The sequence below is a fragment of the Daktulosphaira vitifoliae genome, unplaced genomic scaffold (assembly GCF_025091365.1).
Source record: "Daktulosphaira vitifoliae isolate Bord-2020 unplaced genomic scaffold, ASM2509136v1 Scaffold_5, whole genome shotgun sequence".
In the NCBI taxonomy this organism is placed as follows: Eukaryota; Metazoa; Arthropoda; class Insecta; order Hemiptera; family Phylloxeridae; genus Daktulosphaira; species Daktulosphaira vitifoliae.
In genome coordinates, this window is record NW_026099576.1 from 8604697 (window position 1) to 8631886 (window position 27190).

General features: G+C 36.2%; 1 protein-coding gene across 4 annotated transcripts; it reads left to right on the top strand.

Annotated features, from left to right (window-relative positions):
- Window positions 1–482: 482 nt before the first annotated feature.
- LOC126907564 (homeobox protein cut) lies at window positions 483–27159 on the top strand. Of its 4 annotated transcripts, none has more exons than XM_050688924.1 (15): window positions 483–892; window positions 2922–2999; window positions 3059–3201; window positions 11099–11272; window positions 19950–20131; window positions 21025–21158; window positions 21276–21446; window positions 21573–22014; window positions 22133–22404; window positions 22892–23052; window positions 23123–23639; window positions 23724–24239; window positions 24300–24814; window positions 24880–25182; window positions 25301–27159. In XM_050688924.1, exons 3-15 carry the CDS (start codon window positions 3121–3123, stop codon window positions 26138–26140), a joined length of 4308 nt encoding a protein of 1435 aa, XP_050544881.1. In that variant the 5' UTR covers window positions 483–892; window positions 2922–2999; window positions 3059–3120; the 3' UTR covers window positions 26141–27159. The 4 variants fall into 4 exon arrangements, with proteins under 4 accessions (XP_050544881.1, XP_050544880.1, XP_050544883.1 ...); XM_050688923.1 differs by having other exon boundaries at window positions 2922–2966; window positions 3017–3201; XM_050688926.1 differs by having other exon boundaries at window positions 484–892; window positions 2922–2966; window positions 3017–3201; window positions 22898–23052.
- Window positions 27160–27190: the final 31 nt, after the last annotated feature.

Below are 27190 nucleotides of genomic sequence, written 5' to 3' on the forward strand. Positions count from 1 at the left end.
ATTGTTTGTAATAATGTGAAAAATGAAATTCATTGGGACTGTAGCGAGACGCGGAAACTAATTTAAATATAATGCGGCATAATTACAAACGGACGTTGTAGGTGGTTTGCATAGGCCACGGCGTCTGTCGTGGGAGTGCGGTGACGATTGAGTGTATCGAGTATCTATAGGTCGACCGATGCGTACTGGGCGTGATTGATAGGGAATTGAAGGGCGTTGGGTGGCGAAAAACTGCGGGAACGGTTAAAAATAATAGGAAACAACTGGGCGAGCGGTGTGCACGCTAAACGAGGTATAACGAGAGAAAAAAAAAAATAAAAAGCTCGCGCGGTCGAGACGGCGGCGGGGGAGGAAGAAAGAGAAAAAGAAGGCGAATAAAACGGAAAAAAAGGATTGTGCGCCGTGCGATCGGTGGCCGACGGCTGCCAATAGAGGGCAGGAGCGTACGGGGACCGCGATAACTGTGTGATGTGCCGGCGAGGCGCCGAGGAGAGACATCGCAGGACCTGGTGCCGCCGGCCGTCGCTCGGCAGTCGTCACTGATTGTACGCGCGGTGTCGACACGCGTACGTTGTTTTCCGTTGGTCGCAGTCGTGTGGTGTGAGTGTGTGTCGTGCTCGCCGCCGCCGCCTTCGTATCGACAGTGTTTTGAAAATATTTAATAATTATTTTGGAAAACGAGATTTTTTTTATATTCAATTGTAAAACGCATAATTTTTATCAAATGATTTTGAAACGATACCGTACGAGTGTAGTGTTCGTGATTTTGTCTTAGAAGATTGTGCGATTGTTTTTTTTTATTGAAAATATTCAAGACATTCCGCGAATAATTATTGAAAAAAATAATCTGTTCACTGTGATTGTCGAAGTATTCGGTTCAAACCAATATCAAGTAAGTTATGATGTTATTCAGTTAGGTCGTTTTTAATTTTTTTTTTTAATGTTTTAACTCTATTTTTTCACATGGAAAAACACGATTTTTTTTAATAATACATTCAACTCGAGAGAAAAAAATTCTTTAAAATTAACGCTAAACTCGTCCGAAAATATTTTTTAGAACAAATAAAATCTAAATATTTATCGTCTAAAATAATCTTATCAAATCAATCTGTTTTCAACAATAAAATGTTTTTTCTACATAGAAAATATTGTTCACAACTTTTTTTTATATTTATAAATTATTGAAATTATTTTTTCAATCAATTTCTAAACTTTTATTTTATACATATTAGAAAAAAACAGGTCAGCTTAATTATTTTTTTAATTATCACTGCACAATTATTCTCTATACTCAATTATGATTGAAAATCATACATGGTCAATGAAAACATCACAATCGATTCGTTATACTATTGATTAGATCTCAATAGAAATATTTTCAAATTTTTTTTTTTTCAACTATAAACAAAAAATATAGCTCGGCGAAATTTCAATAAAAATCCAGTTGGATTCTATAATTTTCGGGTTGTCAGAGAAAAAAAATATGTATCAGTTGTTTGTTTTCACGGCCAAATCGACAAACATTATACAATTATTTTCCATGTTTACATTAACTTATTAGGTATGCTCGGACTCTTTGCTTGAACCTTGTTCTTTATTATAGTATTCGTGTGTATGTGATATTTCAGTCTATTGAAAAACAATTAACCGTTTTAACACGCGGATGTAGATTTTTGTTTGTTTATTTATTTTGTTTTTTCGATAAATAATTTTTGTTCTTTTTCGCGTTGCTATGTCTGAAGCTAAAGACAAAACTAATTAACAACACGGAAGGAATAATATTCTCTCGAGTTCTTAAACAACAAGTGCACCGAATTTTAAAAATCGCTAACGTCAGAAATATTTAACAGTTCAATAAAAATATTATTGTAACAATAGCCTACTTATTGGGCAAAAGCAAAGTTCGTTTCGAAAATTTCAACAATTAATAATTTTTTTTTACTACGTCGAACAATAGCGATTGCTCGAGAATCGAAAACAATAAAGTACATTTTGTTCAATTATAGTTGACCGGAGGAAACCGTTCTGGTAACGTTGTCGACGACCACCATAATATTTGCAACGCTCAAATTATCTTACTGTCGTAAAACGATTGACAAAATTATATTTTGGTCTGCTAATCGAAATTTTATTTTATTGCGCATAACACAAATTCGCACTCGGATTACGATAAAAAAATATTTACAGTTTTTCTCCGTTCACCGACAAATATGTTTTCTAAATTTTACCTTGTCAATATTTTACATGTCTAATCGAGATAATTAACTCGATGAAACTAACTAATGAAATACATTTTTTTAGTTAATTTTTATGATGATAATTTGTGCGTCATGTTTATTAGAAGATTATTATTACTTAAAATCACCGTAATTACTAATATAGTTGACTACTTTTTAATTTTTGACTTGCACTAATGTCGTGCGAAGGAACTGTAATTATTGGCAATAGTATTTTTTTTTTCTGTCATTGATAGTCCAAGGACACGTGAATTTAATATACCTAGTTAATACAATGACCATCTTTTATTTTATAATCTATTTGTTCAAATCAAATAATATTTAACGATACCATACATAGTTTTTTGTATGCGTCAGCATTACACCGGATAGTTCTTCTTATTAAATAGATTGATAGTCAATGACCATGAGTTTGACTCATAAGTCTCGTACACTTATCGTTTTTCCAGACACGTGCAATATTAAATGATTAAATTTCGTTTAAAAATAATTTCTAACGTATAATTAATGTGAACTGAACAAATGTATAAAAATTTAACAATTAGCGCTGAAACGAATAGGCAAAGTTATTGTCAGGCGTTTTAGGTATGCAATCTAGTAGCACTCACGCAACTGTTGCGTTTTATGGTGTTATAAACATTTTTCTTTGGCTCTTGTTTTATAATTTTCTCGTTCTTTTTGCAGGAAATTCAAACCGTGATGAATTTACGACTGACTTTTGTCGGATCGCGTTGAGCCATTCAAGAAAACCGCGTTCGATTTCATTGCGGCGTGTACGNAGGGCTACGCGTTGAGCCATTCAAGCAAACCGCGTTCGATTCCATTGCGGCGTGTACGATATAATTATTGTGTCTCCGCACGGTAATTATGAGTAACACGTGATATGGACGTCCAGGCTATGCAGTCTATGGATTGGCTCTTCAAAAAAGAACGCATCTACTTATTGGCTCAGTTTTGGCAACAGGTAAACGATTACTACAGTCGTATTTATTTGATTTAACATCGACCCCGTTGAATATGCGAGGGACAATGTTTCTAGTGCGTTAGAGCGTACTAAATTTCGCAACAGATCCCTCGCACTGAAAACGCTTATTATCCGACCGACAGACGAAAAAATGTATAAAAATCTTCAACACTCTGTTGTTTTTGGCGTTGGTTCGGCAGTCGGTCGCGCCCGGCCGGCAATACGAGGGCGACACTCCAACGGAATTCCGGCGGCAATCAAATTCCTTTACACGAAACGTATGACATAAAAGTGTCCATGAAAATTCACATTTGTCACTGTGTAGCCCACTAGGTATTTTGTTTAGTAAATTGACACTGAAATATGTCGAGCCCATGGCGCAAAAATCGATTTCCAACTGGAACCATCGCTTTAAGTTTAAGTCCATTGTTTTTTTCTGTCAAGCGGTCGTTGTGATTGCCCAACTCGATGTTGTCGCGACCGGTCGTTATTGTCGTTTAGGACGATCACATGTCTAAAATTATGAATACGCCCACTGGTCAAGATCGGTCAACCGAACTGCGCGTCACTGGGTGTCGATCAGGTTGGTGGGTGTAATGGGAATAGTCCAAAATAGAATTCGACAAAATTACTTTAAGAGGCAGAGAAGACCACGATAAATTATTTATTCGTGTCATCAAGAAAATACACAAATCTTAGCGAGTTTAAAACTATTAATCTCATTTTTAATGTTAAACTNGGCAGAGAACACAATAAATTATTTATTCGTGTCATCAAGAAAATACACAAATCTTAGCGAGTTTAAAACTATTAATCTCATTTTTAATGTTAAACTTTAAAAACTGTATATTTTATTATCATTCCTTTTTTTTTTTTATGTCATTCGATTAAATTTATTATTAATCANCTTTAAAAACTGTATATTTTATTATCATTCCTTTTTTTTTTTTATGTCATTCGATTAAATTTATTATTAATCACACAATAACACTATTTTCGGCTCAGAACAGCGATGTCGTTTGGCAAACTAAGAGTAATAATATACCGAGTTAATATAACCTACGAATAAATATCAAGTCATTAGGATTAGCCACATCAATTTATTTATTTTTAATCCCGCCTCTAAGTGTATAATAAAGTTGTTTTTCACTATTCCGATGTATCTGAATTATTAGTTAACAGAATATTATATTTTGGCAACTCATCGGCAATTTTAATTTTAGAATTTCCGCTCATTAGCAATACACGTTGTCGTACACGAACGATTATCGTGACTGCTAAACGACAATTTCGGCGTTGGAGGGCGACCTCGTTATGAACCCGCAGCGGTATCTTTTGTATATCTCCTTGTGAATCATCTGCCGACAACGGCCGTTCGCCACAAAGGCCGTACGACAGATGGCGCGGCGTATCTGCTTCAAAACGAGTGTCGACCACACCGCGGGATTACCCACGTGGTAGGCGCCGCGCCGGCCGGCTAACGGTCCCACGGATTTTGCGTTAACACTAACAACAACAACAACAAAGGACACACACACACACACACACACAGACTCATCTTGTCACGTACCGGCATCATAACACATTTTCGTTTAAAAGCAGCTGTACTTAGTGCTTTTCTCCGGGAAATGCACGACGAAAATGTAGGAAATTTATGATTTTCTCGGCGCCGACCTGGCGACCGACGCCGCGCGAGAGTCTTCAAAAACACACACACTACTCGTCACGGTGTGTACATGTATACGCATATATAATATATCGGTGACATATGCGCCTTCTTTTTTTTTATTTTCAATACAGATCGAAAATAATTACACACGTTAGTTGTGTCAAAATGCTTAGAAAGACTTAAAACACACACGCGCGCGCACTCTAATTATATTAATAAACTCCCACCATAATGTACGCCGGTATGATACGAGCAACTATAAAATATACATGACGAGTGCGTTGACAGCAGTACTGAAATAGCGCGTCTCTTTCCATCGCTCTTCTGCTCGCTGCAGTCTTATAACATGATAATTTACGCGGTCGGAACGGAACCCCCCGTTTTGACTCCCCCGGCAAATGCGGACCCGGAGGAGTTGTAGGTGTCGTCGTCTTCAAACTAATGGCGTACACGGATTAAACACGTTTTAATGCGGTTTTTAATAATCGGTTTGTTTAAAGTGGCACGTCCGATCCATGTGACGGCGGCAGATCCCTTTTGAAATAGATCCAAAACGACTATTTCGGTATACCGTATCTCGTCAGCACATTATCATAACACAATGATCTCTTGCCAGAGAGCTGTCGACTCTGTGAATTCGCGTTATTGAAACAACGTTATTGTCAATTTTCCATTTCGGAGCAGCTTTATTCGTGTAGTTATCGAAAAATGTATTTAAAGCAACACTTGACGTATTAATAGTATCACTGCGGCTGAGGAGGGGTTAGTGAACCCATGTGGAAAACCGGTTGCGGCCCGACCTGTCGCATTTGACAAATCGGGTTATGCCTCCGTGACAATTGATTAATAATTCGGATAAACCGAGTCGCCTAGCCGCCATCGGTATCAGTGCGATGTTCCTTCCAATCTATCCGGTAGCATTTGTTCCCACAAAAAAATAAAAAGAGGTAGTAATAATAATAATGCATATGGCTCAATACGATCGTAAAATAATTCTCGTTTGATTTATACTACCGTCTTGTAATTTATAGGGCGACACTATTTTTACATATAATAACGTTAGTTTGTTGTTGGCCGACGCCGCCGTGTCGTGCCCGAGGTACTTATTATAGTGCGGCGAGCTGGCTGATCTATGCGGCTCATTGTGAAAGGATAGACGGTGCAAAAATAGCCACTGCGATCAATAATAATAATATAATGCGCGTATTGAACAAGCGATGTGATTAGAGGGACCTCACGACGTTGTAAAATATGTAATCTCGGCCAGAGTTTGATTTTATTTCCTCTATTTTTCTTTTGCGCGTTAATAATTGGATTACCGACGACGAGAGGAACGAGCCATCTTATAATAAAACATCTTTTTCCCCAAAGACTCGCACCCAATCTCGGGCCCTGTCATTTGGATAACAAACGATGTACGAAGAAATTCGCTTGCCTTTTTTTTTTTTCGTGTACCACGGCGCTATAGTCACCGACTCTAATTATACGGCTGGCAGAACACCGGTCAAAGATGCACTTTTTTTTTTTTTTTGAACACTCGTCTCGTGTACTTATTCTTCCCTTGAAGCGACACACGTCGTTTTCCCATAACTAATTTTATATGCGCATTCGTTCGACAATGTTTAATAGACACTTTTCCCGAGCAACGAGCCAACTGACTTATGAGCTTTGAAAGTTTATTATTTTACTTTTTCCTTCTGTACGTGTGTAAACAGCTCGTTATAACGGCTGCCTTTGGTCTTGCAACGCTAATCAAGTCGCTAGAACAACTGCAGTAGTTTTCCATGTGAACGTGTCAACCGGCAAATCGCCCACCCGATCATACAAAAGCGTATTATTGTGTTGTTCGGAGATTTTTTTTTTTTTGTTGTTTTCGTCTGGTCTATTCAATACCATAGAAAAATAATTCTAATTATTTAGATTTCATACCATTAACAGATCTGACGCGCGTAACACGATATCCAGTTCGGTCGATAGCGGTCGTCAACGGTGCACCAGAATTAAAAAATTTTATTACAATAAGTACTCGCATAAACAAACAAACATCGCCGCAAAAAATAATATCTCGCGTTAGTCGAATAAAAAATTAACGCGCGTGTACGACTGTAAAACGTGGACCCTTTTTTTTGCGTCTAGATATACACACACATACTTCCGCTCTCCCTTGTGCACCGAGCACGTTGTTCTAGTGGGTCTTTGATTTGCATACGTGCGCGCGTCAAACATTTCTCGTCGTTCCAGCACCGACACCCCTTGACAGGGTTCTTTGCAATTATATTTACCGCCCCCTCGCGCAATAATGACTCATGGCCCCGTGTGCTGTTTGCATATGACCGTTTTGTCTTCCAAAATAAAATAAAAACCAAACCGCCATGTTATTCGATCGATATCGTTAATTTGAATATCGAACAGATCGAAAACATTTTCAACGGTCCCTTCATCGGCCGAGTAACTGCAGTAGAATAAAAAACCAACTGGAGATATGGCAAACGTCGTCGCAAAATTGACACTCCATTAAAATCATATTAGCCACGGCGTTTATGTTATTTTGAGGATTCTTTTCTTAAATTTTTTAATTTTTTTTTTTCACAAAGAAATATAATATGAATCTCTAACGAATTATGCGCGCACATAATAATATTATAATTACTATGAGCTAGTGTGTCGGCGACCGTGGTCGATACACCGTGTGGGCGTTTAAGACGGATGAAAGAAAAAAAAAATAGCTAGAAAAAAGCGTTTTGAAAATTTGCAACTCTCATGAGAATCTATATCGATTTATACGCGGTTTTTACCTATACAGAAGCGGTTTCCTTTCATCTCGTTATCGATGTACGCAGAAATGCCAGATAACATTGTAATATTGCACATGCATGAGTAAAATAAAAGCGCCTTGTACCGCCTTAATTACTAGGAAAAAGCATTGCCCCGCCGCACACGTAACAACAACATTAAAATGACAAACTTCGCCGTATGTGTAATTATAATATTATTATTGTACGCACAATACGCGCGTTGGTAAGACTTCATTTGCCGGCGACACAAACGAAAGTTGATTATTAGAAAATAAATTATCGTCAAATCAAAATAATACGACGATAAATTACAAAATTATAATATTCCGTCAACAACTCCACCGGCACAATCAGCCCGCATCGCGTGTACCGTTTTTTAATTAGTACAAAAATAAATGCCAGAGAAAAGGTCAACGTTTTTATTTTTCTAATATCGTTCTTGTACGTTATGTTAATGAGATGCGTAACTAAACGGATATATCTCACGTGTATACTTCAACAATAGGGCAACGGATCCTCCCGATGCTGGGCAAGTGTGAGGAGAACGTAGTCTCTATATAGCAAAGTATGTGTATATTTTTCTAATACACTGCCCATAGATGAGCGCGAGAAGAGACAAATACACACATACGAAATGTACATAAATAATATAAATGAGTATAATGGAACAAAAAAAAAAAGAGTACCAAACTAAGAAGAAAATAATAATAATAACAACACAAAAGCGATTTATGTTTATAAAGATGAAGTCTCAATTCGTCAGTGTCAGAATTGTATATTTTTATGAAAGCGAGTCTCCACCCACGAACGGGTTTTTCTTCTCTTCGTATTTTGTTTGATCCGATTTATCACCTATACACGTTTAGGCTATACATAACTATATGGCTTACATGTATACACGGTATTATGGCTGTCGTTGGTTTATTTTTAAAACGCTGTATGTGTGTAGCCTATTCAGCGCTGCATTGCTAATATGTAAATGCAGTGGAAAAAACAACAACAGCTCGTGGGCATTTACTTTTTGGTCGGAAGAAATAGAAAGATTTTTTTTTTTTGTTCATACGTTACACTACAAATACTTCAACCATATCATACTCCTCGGATATATCTCGAATCAGTGATTTATATTATTTGTACACAATGTTCGAACCTTAAGTGAAGGAGACTCACGTGCGTGGCACAACAAAAGGGTGGCCGGACGTGTGTCAAATGTTCGGTCAAATAATTAATTTGTAAATATTCGATATATATTACAGACTTATGGTCGTATTGCTTATTAAAAAAAAATAATAATAATAATAACCGAACGGTATTCCGGCAAAATGTACGTATCTCGATATTTCAAAAACGTTTTTTTAGTCGTTGCGGCGGACACGGCTAATGGTTTCGTTATTGAGTTTTGAATAAATTAAGCGAGAAAATATGTCTAAATTGTAGGCGGCGCAGGTGTAATTTTATCAGTATTAATTAATTATTATTCCGTTTAGATATGTATCGGCAGCCAGATGGAAAAAACAACGTAGGGAAAAAACGTGAAATGGTATTGTTATTTAGAGTCGGACTTGAAATAACTAATACAAAAATTACGAGTCGATATTACGTAATGCTTCTCATTAAAATACCATAAACATTATGAAAAATTTTCAGTTTTAATTTCCAATAAGATATACCACCCGTCCTAATATTCATTAAAACCAATTGCATTTATTATAGTCACTGTATGCGCTTTTATTTCATGTTTAAATAACGTATGAATTTTTTTCCGAGTTACATAAACTGGCGTTAATGAATATTAAGTGCGTTACTGATGGATAAATGAAAAATAGCCTTGTTTTTATCCCTCCCCGCGGTTTTACGTGCGGATACATTTTGAAGGGTGATGTTTGTCTTGTTGTTGATGTAAAAAAAAAAAACAGTCACCCTTTATAGGTTTCCGCGTAAAAAACACAGATTATACGAGTTTTTTTTTTTTATTCCACTCTTGTTTATACGTTGGAGAAGGGACAAACCGCGATTTGTATCCCACACACATACGCCCTTAATGATGGGTAATGGACCTAACCACGTTTTCGGGGTTTCAGGTGGAAGGAGACGTGTCGAAAAGCTTTTCTATTGAGATAAATTGTTTTTTATTTCGTTTGACAGTACTAATAAAAGTATAATAGATTCATTTACACGTGGTCCATAGACATACGTAGTGTCGCCGCTTGACGATGAAATATATTTAAAAAAATTAATGACGCCCACATCACCGTATGAGTATACAATCTAATTATTTATAAACAGCGTGGAAAAATATCAAACTTTTCATTATGCGTTCACATTGTGACGCTAGTAAAGCAAACGGTATCGTGAAACAATAAAAAAACGTGATCGCTCAATCAGTCCTCGATCATCGGCGTTTGTGTATTGTGGGCGTGACCGATCGTTGAGGTTTAAAAGAGTTGACGATAAAAAAATATATGTATACTGTATGCATTTGTAACCTATAACGACTTCGACAACAAAGAAGATGAAGAGAGAGAGAATCCGCTGGCTTTCGATCGCCAACGCATGCACGAGTTCGGTAGGGGGGGGGGAGCCCGTAGTCTCGATCGGAGAAAAGAATGAGGAGTAAATAGAACTGTGCACGCTAAAGAAGGAGAAAAAAAATAAAGAAGGACGCATGCATTGTATTATATACACATTATATTGCCGTCGATTTATCGGTTGGGCCGGTCCAATGGCGCTTGTTACGGTCCAATAGTTCCACCTACTTTGAGACACCTCCCATAGCCGCATCGGTTGATCTGATATAAATTTATTGCCGTTCGATAGTATTATTTTTTATGTATCGGAACAATTTAAACGGCGTTATTGAATAAATTAATAGCATTAAGTGTATACCAATAGAGCAGGAGGTCCAAACAGTAGGCACCGTTTTAAACCTATTTTAAAAATAACAATTTTAGTAAATTATTTGGAATATTATGTTGCAAAGTCGATATACTCAAATGACTATTCGATAAAGACAAAAGCTTATTGTGTGTAGTATACTCGTCATATCTTAGTTGTTTTTTTATGTCGTCCTCCGCCTGCGTTTAACTAGACCGGATTCAATCGATTGGCCGTCAAGTGGTTTTCTCGTTAATGCGCACGGGATCTGTGGCAGGAAGTCTCGCAAATTGACCCGAACAACGCGGCTTGTAACAATGTGTGCTATTATTTTCAATCACGTTCAATATATGAGTAACATATAAATATGCGTGCACGGATATTGTATATAAATTGGATAGGTTCTATATCGTACGGTAATATGTGTATGCTTATCAACAGTATAGCTGCTGGTAGCTGTACTATTATTATTGTTGTTAGCGATGATATAGAGGGGCCGGATGACGGTGATTTTTGTTAGATAACGATGGATTAATTTTTTTTTTTTTTGTTATTTCAGAGAGCTACTTTGGCGGAAAAAGAAGTGACTGCCTTGAAGGAAAAGTTGACCAACAACAAAGCACAAGACACAAACGACATGACCATGGCCACGCCTTTGAGCAATCATGTCGAGTCCACCGAGGATCAGAATAAAACGCCCGTCGAACTTGAACTTTCTGCCAAAGAGAAAGAAGTAAGCCAATTAGATTGCACATATAATAAACTAACACGATAAAAGCATTACAGTCAAGTCGACCGTGTTTTTTTGTTGAACCAGTTCGAATAAAATATTTATGTTTATATTTTATAATCGCACAAATAAGTAATAACACACGCAAACATCGACTTCCGACATTTGCTCTCTGTACCAAAAAAAAAAAACAAACCATGTTTACTTACCTGAATAATAGACAGAAATTAAATTGTAAAGTAAATTAAATATTATTCAAAATGCACTTACAATATTCTTTATTCAAACATTTGCAGCACCGGATGATGCGTGTTTTATTATTATTATTATTATTATTATGGCCTACAGTCCGAACTGCCGCTCCGCTTTATCGTCTCGCGTCTCGACAATAAAAACACCTTTCTTAGTCTTCTTTCACGCAGACTATACATAATAGTTATACCAATGGGGCGGAAATCTATAAAAATACATAACGTTTTTTGTTGGATACGACAAATGTCACGACACAACAAGTAAATATTCTTTGGGCGAACCGATATGAAAATGTAAATCTGCCGTAACCAAAAAATCTATACAAAATGGCGCCATCGAACTGAAAACGAACCGAAAGGTGTGTGTTTAGGATCGGCATGGTGGAGCGGTGGTTATAGGTTTCCCGTACGATATAAATTTTCCACTTGTATCACGCAATTTCCTTCCGTTTCACGTCCAATCACGCTATTACGTTGGACGCATAATAAGTCTTGTGCTCTAAACTTTGGGATTGATTTTATTACATCTGCATTTCCTACTGTGCGTATACGTAGTGTTCGACTGTGTGTATACACTTCCAACGTTATAGGTACCTCAGTAGCCCCTAACCCTCCCGCCGTCGGCTTCCCATGTTTTGCCATAACTGATATGATCGGGTATAAGCGATACGACGGAGCCCTTAAGTATAAAAATCGAACCCGGTCGACTGGCAAGACACGCAAAACAATTGTATACGCTTATAATAATAAACACCGCCGTCGTCAATGATGAGGTCACGAAGAACTAAAATATTCTACTCGAGTCATTTACCCTCACTTCGTAGGTAATATAATAATTTAGCGTACACTTAATATACAATAGTGTTTGTACAATTTACAACGAATAAGTGCTTTTTTGTTTTGACCAATCCAGATGTGTATAATGATTGATGAATTTTTTTCATCGATTAATATCGCAATGCCTATGCATTATAATACACGGTCGCATGTTAAACACAGCCACTATTCTTTGAATATCATATTATTATGTTCCATAGGTAGCTTATAAACTTTCAGTGTGTTTGCTTTCATAATGTCGTTTGAACGCATTAAGACCGACGTACACCGTGTTACGAATTTCTATTATATTTTTATTTTCACAGATACCGGTTGTATGTAGTTGTAAAAAATTATCATGATTTCCAACCGAATCGAGACTTAAGCGGCAATCGACTATTGAATTTGATTCGTCGCGAATCCACTGAAAGTTTCAACCGAAGAGAAACTTCTATTCGAAACAAAAGTGCTGTACAGTGTCGTTAATCGGGTTTAATGCAACGATACTTAAGCACATCGACCGGCGTCGCAAATAATTATGATTATTACAAATTACTAAGCGTAACACGCCAGCTGAATCAACGTCGACTATTCTATCGCAATAAATATTGAAGAGTAAAAATGATTTCGAGCGATTCATCTGGTTACTTTTTATCCGTCGCGTTTGTTCGGCTTTAGCAGACCAATAATTTGCACGCACCACAAAATCTTTTCCGAGTATTAGGCCTATATGCTTGTGTACTTTAGTGCCGTCTCTCTGTTCGACGGCTGCCTCTCTTACTCGGTCCGCGCCCACCCGTCCGCCCGCATCAGTTTTCTTCGCCACATCTCGTTCGTTATCTCCCACAATACGTTTTTCGTATACACAAATTCGCATTGTCTATAATATACATATGACGAGTGGTCGCCGAAGGGTAGAAAATGAGGGTTGATAGATGGGCACACATAACGGGCCATATATATGTATAAACGAGTTCGCAACACCGACCCGCCGTCTCCCAGCGCCTTTCCGCAATCGCTCACTCATCAACGCGCTAAAGGGGTTTATACACAACTCCCACCTACGGCAACTATTAAAACAATAGACGATTGACGCGGCCATCTTGATTTGAAGATATATCTCCGGGGTTCGGCATCTCGTGCCCGCACACACACCGGCACATATTTACGTGCTTTAAAATGAGTTTGAATTATTGATTAGCCCTCTGTTTCGCTTCATCGCACACACACACACCAACGTATAGACGGGCCTTCTAATTACGAAATTTCATATATCCAACTTTATTGCTGCCTCATCCTTGCCGTCGAATCGCCCTACTATCCATTCACGACCACCGAGATCCCAAAGTCCGTCAAAAGTAACCTTATTATACGTTACAACGATCGCTGTACGTTGTCCGTCCGTCTCCCTCAAAACGCGTCGATACATATATGTATATATACGAGTATACCCGTATATATCTGCACAAATTATACTTATTGGCGTGCAGAAACTTTCTTTTACATGCATCGCGGTAATGACAAAGTGCAAGCCATTCTTACAACGGCATAATCTTTTGTTGCAACTAAAGTGTTGTTAAACAGTCAAATTAGTTTACAAGAAAAGATTAATTACATTTTACTATACCGAAACCGCGTGCCGCGGAGCTAGCAAATTTTAAATTAATACAAGTATGCATCATGGAGTTTTTAAATTAATCTTACTGTATAGTCGAGAAGTTCGGTGTGGTCGTTAGCAACGCGCGTCGTTGCTCGTGCGAATTGTTTTTTATTCTTTCATTCAACAACACCGATGTTTGCCCGACCTTGATCCCGCCAATTTTTGCTCACATAAGCGCAATCTATTACCGCCATAGGTACGCAATGCATGCCAGAGGTGTTTGAAACAGTGTAGTATTCGATATTGCCAATGCGGATTTGTTTGCTGAATAGTTTTTACTTGAGATGTTCGAACTTATCATTTCTGTACACAAATGATCGTGCTCGTTGTCATTGTCTGTGGCTGATGATTTACGACTCTTGTCTTATAAACGTTAAGCATAACATACACAGTATCTCGGCATGAATAATTAGTATACGAAATGGTTCTACTGTCCAGCACGATTATCCCGAGTGTACAAAATGAAACAATCATGTGCATGTGTGTATTATAATTATTATTACCGCGATGAAATGGTTCGACTGTAAATATTTTAATAATTCCCGAGAAATTATTATAGATTAACAGCCGGTACGTTATAGAAACGTAGCCGCGGGTCATATTCTATGTGCAGCAAAACGATTTGTGTTTGATGGGAAAAAACCGGATGGCGGAGCGGAGCTTACGAGCGCTGCACTTGGGATACGATATTGTTGAGCTATATATTTTTTATTATATAATATAGGCAATCAATGCTGTACGCGTATTATTAAATCGCCGTATACGGATGATACATTGTGTCCATATACATGCATATCACAGTCACGCGGTCGGGTGTGATGGACGTACAATGAAAGACAAAAAAAGTACACGGAGAAAAACTGGTTATACAGGTTGTGTGCATGTGTGTGTGCGCGCGGTAAACGAATTTATCGTGGCCATATTAATATAACGTAGGACGTTATTCGCTTTTATGTATCGGTTTCGATTGGGCGCGTTTATTTCTCAGCGTTTAAACGCGTGTACACCGTGAATGTTTTACAATAAACGGCTTTCCGATAGTTTATTCTATTATGTAACTAGACCACCGTGTCCTTTTATTTGTCCACCCCCTCAATGTCGTCCGGATTAAACTGTCGAACGGGGAAAATCCCTTTCGCAACTGCTCCAGGTAACGAGCGCCTACTTATCCCTTCTAACGGAATCCGTGAAAGGATCGTTGTGCACAATGAAAAATGTTTTTCTTTCTATTGAGACCAGTTCAACACTCATCTGCGGTACATGGTTTTACAATCGATTCGTTTTGATACAAGCGGACCGGTTTTTACTTAAATTGTACATAAATAAATAAATCTTCAATCAGGTGTTAACGTACACTTTTTATTTTCAAAGGTCGATTTCCAACAGATTTTGACGAGCTACGACGTTTTTAGAAAACCTATCGAGTCCGCCGTACGGATAGAATACTTTTTCCTGCGCACAACTATAACGGCGAAAGAAAAAACGATTATAATACACCTGGAATAATAAAATATGCGTGTAATTTATTTTGATATCCGTGTTTAGTTTAACGGCAAAATAACTCTACCAAAACTATTGACAAATATTCTAAACGTTGTCGTCCCCGCACCCTCCAACCGCCCACGTTTCGCAACCGGAAGACGAAATATACAATAAAATCGAATTTCCTATGTGCGCGCGTTTCGTCACGAATGTGCTTTTGTTGTACGTATACGTACACTTGATGTAAAAGGATTGACAGTGGTGTGCGGGTTCACAGTGATGAGCAGTGTGTGTGTGTGTGTGTTGAAGGACGACGGCGAGGGTGAGTATATGCCACCGACAGAAGGTAGGTCCAACGGTAGCGGTTGCTCATGGGAGGCGGTGTGTAATGATGGAACGGAGAAGAGATATCTAAAACTACTTCGTATATTTTGCATGAGAGCGAATTGATCGGGCTTGTTAGGGATGATGGGTAGAAGAAATATTCGAAATGTGAGTGTGTATGTATGTAAGGGAGCGCGGCGTAGGATAGGGGAGAAAAGGGTTTAAACTTGCCGTATCTGTCTAATTGTCAGGGCGCTTCCCTCCCGCTGGATGCTGTTTTATATGCCTCCGCCGGTGGACGGGGGAGTAGGTGAGCGGACAGTGCGAGGAAAAGAGAAGCTTAATCACTCGCTCTGCAGGCCCTTGCAACCGTTATCTTATTGCCTCCGCCACCACTCATGCCAGACATATACAAGTTCACCAGTCGATTTTCAAATCCCTTCATCGGCACTTGTCGATAATCAATAGCTTTCCGGAACACAATAAAGAACCTTTTGTATTCACTATACTTTATTGTCTCTGCTCGTGAGATATACACTATCTTGGTTTGGTAGAGAGAACGCGACTGCTTGATAAGTACATCATTTTTTATACAATACAATATTATAATTTACCAACATCTTACAAAAAATATTTTGGCCGAAATGATAACGTTAGTGGAAATAAACTAATAATAAAAATAAAAAAAAAATCAAGGTAATTGAAATCATTATTGTTGTCTGCAACCTTTTTAATATCACTCAACATTTTGGTCTTGTTGATGGGAAATTTTTTTAAAAAATTTACACTGAGATTTACGACGGCGGCGGTGACTTCAAACGAACAAGATAAATTTTGTTTTAATGCTATTTGTTTAATTAAAAAAATATTTTTTCTTAATTTCTTTCACTTGATAGTCACAAAAAGATAAAGACATCAGAGTAATGCAAAACTTATATTATTTTTTGTGTTTTATTTGTAAAAAAAAAATCAGAATTGTTAAAAAAAATTATCTTAAAATTATGACGAGTAGCTTATATTAATTTAACTCACATTATATCATAATATACATGTATAGACTATCATACTGAATTCAAAGCAAAAAAAAACCGTTAAAACGTATTTTTTTTTTCAATAGAGTATTACGTTACACGAGAAAGTGAAACACTACTTTTTCTTCACACAGTAGGTACACAGTATATACCACCCCCAAATGGTGCAGTATTGTTCGTATACGCTTAATAATATTATGCATAATGTATTTTGTACGACTTGCCGCATGTATAATTATTATCGAAACACGTGTGTAAAAAGTACAATATATGTAGGAAGGATATGAGGGATGTAGAAGGTACACAACGCGTATCCTAACTAGATGTGTGGTGGTGCGGGGGTGCTACTTTTGGGGATGATGATAGACCCTGAGAAAAGGATCCGTCCATACGGTGCAGTTGTTGTAGTGTTCGATACACTAATGAAGATTATTAATATATACACAAAACCTGAAGGGTCCCACGATCACTTTTTTTTTCAACTTTTTTTGCCATGTGCTTTGACTCTGGGTTTATGTGACATCAGGAAATACGATAATATTACAATTTATAGTTTTGGTATGCTTTTAAAAAAATCGAAAAGCACCATCGTGATTCTTCAATAATTAATTATACATTAAACTAGAGAACAATAATTATTCTCAGAGAAAATCATTTTTCTTTGTAGCAACAGCAGATGTCTTTGAAACATATTATTCATACCCCTAAAAGACATTTGTAATCATGAATCTATAATATGTACGTACGACACGGTCGGTCGATCTCTTACAAATAAAACGCCACAGGGAGAAAACAATGTTGTTATGTATTTGTACAAAAATAATTAAATCGAGTGAATACGTAAAAATGTTGACGAGTAAATTGGTCAACACGGAAAATCTCTAAACGATTTATTTTATTAGGTATTTGACCCGTACAAACTGATTTAATTGTAATAGTTTGACCGTTATTCAAAAGCAGAATAATATTATTGAATTACATCACAAAGGGATCAATCAATGCGGGTAACCGGTATTTTCGATTTACTTACATATGGTAATCCAACCGGTTTCTCTTTTTATGGTTCGTATTAAACGCGGTTGGGGCTGCTTTTTTTCTTTAGATAATTAGAGATGCTAGTTATTGCTTTTCTCTCGACGATTCTGCAACACCAGTCTGCACCCTTCTCGTAATTCGGGGGAGTTAGAGTATGAGTAGTTAAGGGTGAACAAAATTAATTGTACTCGGTAAAATCGATATGCAAAATAATCGTTTTCTTTTGAGAGCACCGATGGTCAACGCAAACACTCACACGCAAAGGGGAGTGTTCGCCCCTTTGGCTCGACGACGATGACTGACCCGCAGCCATTAAGAATAACAAACACGGCGTGATTTTTGGTACGGTCGTCAACGAAAATCGAAAAAAAATTTAATAAAAACGGTTATTAGTATTCAATATTCGGTTGTGTGACCTTGTGAGCATTGCCGCACTCGAATGCTTTTGTACAGATTTTTCGAATCGACGTTGTGTTTGTACCTATGGACAATGATATTAACGGGCTGTCGCGCAGACGTCATGTTGCATAGTAAAAAGCACAGGAAACAGGAAACCGATGATTTTTTGACATCATAAGAAGATTTATTGCGGTTAGTCAATTGGAACAAATTACGGGCTGACCCGAACAACGACTTCTGTTTTGCTTTAATACGATTTTTCTTCGCGTTTTTTTAATACTATTATTATTATGTACTTCCATTTCTTGTTTTATCACGTACACTACCTTCGTTTTCCCATTTTTATAATTTAACTACACGTTTGCGTGTGTAAATGTTTATTCATGTGAGATTTCTATGTTACTGTGTGATTCATAGAATATTATTAGGTTATATTAGAGGCTAAGACTTCCATCAATATTTCTACAACTCAATCTGGCAAAGCTTTTGATAATCGTCATTATATTAATTGTAACGCTTATTGTTGGCGAATCTATTAGTCGTCTGCAAACAGTGCTCACAACTTACCGCGCCAATTCGTCGCTCATGACAATAATTATAATGGTTGCTAATGTAAATTATTGTTCGATTGTTTGCCAACGTTATTCAACTGTTTGCCATACGATGACGGAATTGCGTAACTACACTGCAAACACATGGTTTTTATCATTATTGTCCCATGAAGTCTATTGTACCCACGCAACTTTTGCGTATGTACTAAGAATAACAATAATTGATAATTTTTTATTCCCACCCTACCCCTTCCCCAAAAAATTATACATTGCACAAAACAAAGCAGCGCGTTACGTTCGTTTTTAACGTCCAAAATGAATTTTCAATAAGTTAATGGGAAAAAAAAACTATATTTGCCGATTGCGAGTGATTTCTACAACACTGCGTTACATCACCTATTATATTTTAAGTTTCATATATACCAACAGTATTATTGTTAATAAAAAAAGTATAATCAATGTTGATGCTTACGACTCTTTATATATGACACTAGTCAAACAAATAATATCGAAACGTGTATATGTTTACAGTATCTGTTGGAAAATTTTTTCTATTTGAAACGTCCAACGATAAAAAGGAAAAGGGTAAAGAAGTGTGGGACGTATAGAACCTTTCAGTAAATGGATCTTTCGTTCATCCCTTTACTCAGTCTGACTGCATATCTCGTTACGAATTGTTAATATTAAAACAAACGTAAAACCGTACAGACATTATTTTTCTAAAAATATTAATAATGTAATTACTGTGGCGAGTTTGGTGTAAAGGGACGCATACGCGTTTTATGATAATTAAAAAAAAAAATTAACATTGCTGGTGAAAAACAAATACTATTTTCTGGTTCGTGTATGTCTGCGGTTGGCTAAAAGCGACAGTCGTATTTTGGTAATTAACTCCCGTGACGGCCGTCTCTTAACGGGTTTTTGATGCAAAACATATAAACAGTAATAATTTCCTATCTTTGTTTTCCCTTTGCTCCCTTTATTTATACTTACATCGTATAAAATTAAGTTGATAGAGTGTCCATCATTTTTAAAACACATTATCGATTATTATACGCTTAACCGCGTTTTAGAAAAGATATTTAAATTAGCTTATACTTTATGACTGATTTCTTTTTGTGTGTTTTGCAGATTTCACAATTAGTCGAAGACGTGCGTAAACTTCAGTCGAGCATCGGGAAACTGCAAGAAAACACTGCCAAAGAAATTGCCAGGTTGGAAGAAGAGTTACACGACAAAAGGCAGCACATTTTGAGACTGGAAGCACGGTTAGACGCACAAAGAGATTACGAAGAAGTCAAACGACAGTTATGGTGAGTTGTAATTACTTGTTCATCCACAAGTGCTCATCGAAAATTGTCATTCAATTACCCTGTATCTCTGGCATTCGATCAATTTCTTTACTAATTGTTTGATTCTTGGCACCGGCGCCAAAATATCATACATACATGACGGTTTTAAGAATAGATAACACATATATATTTTTATTTATAATCGCATTCGATAAGTCTTCGTATAAATTAAATAAAATATCCGTCATGTCCGTAATCGTTATCATCATCAAGCCCGTTCAATTTAACTAAATTCCAATGGAAACGACAACGATATCGTTGTTTGTGACTATAAATAAATAACTCTCAAAAACAATATCGCTCAAGTACAGCTTTGCGCACGAGCCAACAAAAATAATATAACATACATATGTTTTGCTTTAATTATTTCAAACGTTATTTAAACATATTATTTTGAAACAACAAATGCAAACAAGTTCAAAACTAGATTTTTTATTTTATAGTTTGTTCGACAATAACATGAAAAATGTATAAATACGCGGACAGTCGATATTGTTAGTGTAATATTAACCAGACTGGATGATATTTTAAAATCATGTGGATCCAAACTAGTTTATTATAAGATATATCCTAAGACTGATGTTAAAACATAAGAAATAATAATAAATATTGTCACCAATATTAATTATATGAAACGAGGAGATGGTTATCGATGCGGAATCGCACCTTATACAATAAGTTGGTAGTCAACGGGGGGCCAATATAGTAAATGAGTCATAATAAAGTATTCATTTTCTAGGTGATTTTTAACAATAAAACTCGTTGAAACGAACTGTTATTATTCCTATATTTTTATAAACTATTTTTTATTTAGTATATTATTAACATATGATTATATGCGTTTGTGTGTTTAGTGTGCTGAAGGCCGTCGAATGTTCAGATGACCCTAACGACAAGTCACCGAACAACGATAAATCTGAGACGACCATGCGAGGTTCATCGCCTCAGCCTCAGCGGTTATCTTGCAGTCCTACACTCGACATGCACAGTAAGTAAACATTAAACAAAAAGTATACTAACAAAATAAATTGGTTTAGCTTTTTGGTTAACCAATAAATTTATCAAACAGTATAACATCTAAATCTACCCGATTGTCTGCCTACAGATGATTTTTCAGTTCCGGTGATCCCACCCCCTCTCGGGCTCCAAAACGTTGAACAGTTTGGCCCGATACTCGGCCAAGAGATCGTGGCTAACTGGCGAAGAGCTCTCGAACGCAATCATTCTGAAAACAAGAAAGTCTATACTTCTCCGAGCCGACAAGAAAACTGCTCCGGTAAGGACAAGTATATAGACTAAAAGCGTGTTGATGAGAGGGGGAGGAGGCATCGGGATGAATACAAATAAATTTGATTAGCTATTATTTAAATATATGTAATTAATTATTATATACATTTTTCAGTGAAAGAAAAATCACCTTGTTTGGATTCTGCTAAATCACCAGCACCCAGTACTTCTCCATCGCCAATTTCACCATCCAGTAACGCTCATCAAGCGAGATCAACTAGTAGATCATCATGCAAATCTCCAACAAGTGAATCAAACAGTTCACCGAGACTTAATAGTAGCTCACCACACAACAATAATAATAACCCTTCGCAAATGAACAACAATAATAACATACCAGCGGGTCTTATAAATGGACTTTGCGGCCTCAACGTAGGGCTCAACAACAACATTCTAGGACCAGCTGGGGCATTAGGATTTGATTTGATTAAGTCTCCATTTGATCATAGATCTCCGTATCGTTTTTCTGATAATGATTGTACTATGGTCGGAAGATTTGGTGAGTCACTTATACCTAAAGGAGATCCTATGGAAGCTAGACTTCAAGAAATGCTCAGGTGTGTAATGAAGACATTACATTTTAAATAAAAGTTTTAAAGAGAAAAATATTGCTTATGTATAGCTGTAAAACAAACTTTTATCTTAATTAACTAATCACAACATGTTTTTTAACAGATATAATATGGACAAATACTCCACACAAAATTTAGACACATTGCATATAGCTCGTCGTGTGCGAGAACTACTGTCAATTCACAATGTTGGACAGAGACTGTTTGCCAAGTATATACTTGGACTGTCACAAGGGACCGTAAGTGAGCTATTGTCTAAACCAAAGCCATGGGACAAATTAACCGAAAAAGGACGCGATAGCTACAGGAAAATGCATGCATGGGCTTGCGATGAGAACGCGGTTATGCTGCTCAAGTCTTTAATACCGAAAAAAGGTATGGTATTACGAAACGATTACAGCTAATGTACCCAAAACAATTCCATTAATCTCGACCATTCAAGTAGGCAAATACGAGAGGGTCAAATGTCCAATATCAATTAAGTTCTTGTTTTTCTAGTGTTCAAAATATTCTGGAACATACTAATTAAAACCATGATACCCATTTTAACCTTTTTATAACTTTAGTCAACTTCCAGTATAACAAAGTATCAATGAAAAAAAAAATTAATTATAATAGCAAAATTTATTTTAGTACTAAAAATCAAACATAAATTTAATAATTAAAAAAAAAATTAAATATATAAGATATATTAAAAAATATATTGTGTATATTTCAACAGAAATTTTTTAAAAGGAGATAATTTTAATTTAATTATGTACTATTACATTTACAAATACTATGAATATTAGTTTTTGGGCACCGTTAATTTAGTTAGGAATTTTTATTTTAAAAGAAGAACTCCTTGTACTCATTTTTATAGGTAAAGACTCTGGCATACCGACAGTTATGTGTAAATCAGACAATGATGTAACTGATGAACGTATTGTACACATACTGAACGAGGCTAGTCAAATGATGAAGCCCAGTCAACAACAAGATGATACCCAGAGCAATGATAGTACATCACCTAATCAATTAAATGTAAGTTATCAAATCAAATATTTTTAATATGTTCCTAAGAGAAATAATTGTTATTTAAAATCATGTATAGAATACCTCACCATCTAGATCAAAATTCAAGGAAGATTTGCCTCAAGAACAAGTTGCTAGACTTTACCAAGAAGAACTTTCAAAACTCATGGGTAAACGATTGGAAGAATCCATGAGAAGTGGAGAACAACCATTTGCCGGTTGGCTATTTCCACAATTTTTCGGAAATCATACTGGTAATCACGAAGATATCAGAACAGCATTGGATGCCTACCATCGCGAATTGTCAAAATTACAAAATTGCCCACAAAGTCAACTATCCGGATTATTAGCCCTCCAGCAACAAGCAGCTGTAGCGGCAATGGCTAACAATAACAATACTATTCAAGGGAATGGTATGGCTCAAGATTTGTCTATACCTAAAGATAGGAAAGACATGTTTGCGTTTGTACAACGAAAAGATTTTGGTATGAAAGTTAATGGAACTGATATTTCAGACAAAGAAGCAGAGAGTGTGGCTGAAGCAATGAAACACGCTGGTAGTGCTTTTTCTCTCGTTAAACCAAAAACTGAGCCAAGTATGTTTGGATAAAATTCTATAATTTTATATTAAAAAAATATATCTTCTTAAATTGTTGACTAATTATGAACTTTTTCATTAGGTGGAACATCTTCTGTTGGTAGCTCAGCCAGTTCACCTTTGGGTAACTCGATTTTACCACCTGAAGATTTTAATCAATCTGCTGCAGTTAGTCCGCTGCAACGAATGGCTTCAATAACTAACGCTTTAATTTCTCAACCCTCTACACCACATCATCATTCACCCTCACAACGGCCTTTAAAGGCAGTGTTACCACCTATTACTCAACAACAATTTGATCAATTTAATAATTTAAATACTGAAGAAATCGTACGAAAAGTCAAAGAACAATTAAGTCAATTTTCCATTAGTCAGCGATTATTTGGCGAATCTGTGTTGGGTCTTTCTCAAGGAAGTGTGTCCGATCTCTTAGCTAGACCAAAACCTTGGCACATGTTGACTCAAAAGGGACGTGAACCTTTTATACGAATGAAAATGTTCTTGGAAGATGACAAAGCCGTGCATAAACTAGTTGCTTCTCAGTATAAAATTGCCCCAGAAAAATTAATGAGAACTGGTGGTTATGGTGGTGCAAGTCGTAAGTAAAAAAAAATTATTTATTATAGCAAATAAAGTTAAATTATACTTCTTTTTACAGCTATGAATCAGTCCTTAGCAAAATCGTCCCATCCATTTGGTGGCAAAATGACTCCTTCACCTTTAGATCTCTTAAAAGTCAATGCCGAAAATGACCGACAAACCCCTCATCACCAAATGCTTAATTCTATTTGTAATACATCTACAGTATCGGAAGACTCAGATGTAGCATCGTCATTACAATCACCTAACAATCACCATTTGCAGCTTCAGTCTCCTGGAGGTCATTCTCATGTATCGGCTTCTACTGCCTCATCGTTGATCACTTCTGGAAGTCAATTAGCAACAATAATGGCTGGTGAAAACAAACTAAAATCTTCGATTTCAAATAATGGTTTCCCTCAAAACATTATGTTACAACACGTAGCAGCAGCGTTTCAAAACCCAGGATCACGCCATCCACCTCCTGTTGTACCTTCCGTTTATGAAATGGCAGCCTTAACCCAAGATCTCGATACCCAAACTATCACTACAAAAATCAAAGAAGCCTTATTAGCCAACAATATTGGACAAAAAGTAAGTAAAATAATTTGTTTATATCATGTATTTATTCACTAACCAATTAGTTTATTTAATTAAAGATATTCGGAGAAGCCGTATTAGGACTATCTCAAGGATCAGTCAGTGAATTATTATCCAAGCCAAAACCATGGCATATGTTAAGTATTAAAGGCCGTGAACCATTCATTCGAATGCAACTTTGGCTTTCAGATCAACATAATGTTGAAAGATTACAGGCTATAAAAAGTGAAAGAAGAGAAATGAATAAAAGGCGAAGAGGTTCTGGTCAGCAAGACAATGGAAGTGATACGTCATCCAATGACAATTCTGATTTCTATCACAGTGGTACCAGTAGTCCTCCATCTGCTGCTAAAAAACAGAGAGTAAGATTTACTTCCATTTTTTATTTTATTTAATTTGTTTTTGTTGTAATTTTTATTATTTTATTTTTAATGATAATATTTTGAGAAAACACAACTAAAATTGTTATTTATTTTTTAGGTGTTATTTTCGGATGAACAAAAAGAAGCTCTTAAGCTGGCATTTGCTTTAGATCAATATCCTAGTGTGGGTACTATTGAGTTCCTAGCTTCCGAATTGAATTTGGCTACTAGGACTATTACCAATTGGTTCCATAATCATAGAATGAGAATCAAGCAACAATCACCTCACTCTGACTCTCAGCAACAGCAATCGCAAAATGGACCTGGTTTCGATCCTATTCAATTTAGAATATTATTGAGCCACCGACTTGGATTTGGAGGTTTACCCTTACCATTTAATGCCGGAAATCCATACTTGCAACATGCCGCCGTTGCTGCTGCAGCTGCTGGTGGTGACCTCTCATCCTTTATGCCTATGTTAACAACTTCATCATCCTCAGCAGCCACAGTTGATGAACAAATGTCTGGCTTGGATCTTAGTGTTAAACACGAAATGGACACAGACTTCTATGATGATGACGACGAAAGCCGATCCGATGAGTCTGAAGTTCGAGAAGAAGCACCTGCAGTTCCAGTGGTGGGCAGTTCACGGCGAAAGCCAGCCGCACCACAGTGGGTCAACCCAGACTGGTTGCATAGCGAACAAAAGCAACAACAACAGCAATCACAATCTGAGGTGATTATAAATGGAGTTTGTGTTATGCAAGCGGCTGATGGTTGCAACGAGAGAAGAAGGTCGGAAACCGTTCGAGTGGAACCTACAGACATCAATGATGGAACTAAATCTGGTCGGTCCACCCCTTCAGAGACAAGCTCAGTTAAGCATGGATCAGACGGCGAACGTGATCAGGAACCAATCAGTGTAAAGGAGGAGAAAACGTGGAACAACGAATTTTAAAAAATCAAACATATAACTGATATATTGTAAACACATCGATATGTTACCACAATCTCCTCGACGTGAGTAACGCGTAGTTAATTCTTTTTTATTATTATTACTATTATTTATATGTATTTAATGTTTTGTACACACTATTTTGTAAATAATTATACATAAGATATTTATACTAAATATAATTTTTAAAAAATGTGCAATTTTTTTAGAGTTTAATATGTATCCCAAAAATATAATATCGTTTGATTTGTATCACTCGTTTGTGGTCCTATTTTAATAATTTGTGATGTTGTACAGTTTCTTCTTCTTCTTCGTATTATTATTATTATTATTCATTATAACTATTAAAATTACTACTGTATAATAATTCAAAGTGTAATGGGGAATTGACCTAAAAATAAAACTTTATTTAAAATCTAGAAGACTGTCAAAAATCTTTAGTCTCCAAAAGCACAGCCAAAACATTTTCATTTGTATATTTTTATACACTCTGTTAGCTTTACGTTGTAAAAATAAAGTTTTGTTTTCTAGTCTACCACGGTCTCTAGTCTTGAAAAAGTTTTGACTTAAATGTAAATTGGTATTTTGACACCTAAGAGGCCGAAAATCTTTTTTTTTTTAACTTTTTGAGACCAGTTAATATAAGACTTATAGTTTTATTTGAAGTGCCCGGAAAGATGAATCCATTCGATTTCACCTTTATATTCTTTTTAAACTATTAGACATATTATTGCATCATAAGGTAATATAGTAATCATTGTAAATATTATATTAAGTAGTGGAAATTGGGTAAAATTTATTCTTTTTCGATATTAATTGAATACAATAGAATAATGTGTTTTTCGTTTCGGCTCATCTCTCTTTTCGGTTCCACTTTATATTTTTATCATTATTATTATTATTGTTAAACTAATTAATATAAATACTTTTACATTTATGATTAAAGTAAATATAAATTTTTGTAAGAAATTTCAAAGTATGAAGATATTTATTTGTACGGTAAATAAATGAGTGTATGTAAATATATAAATACATGTTTTAGAACTTATATAA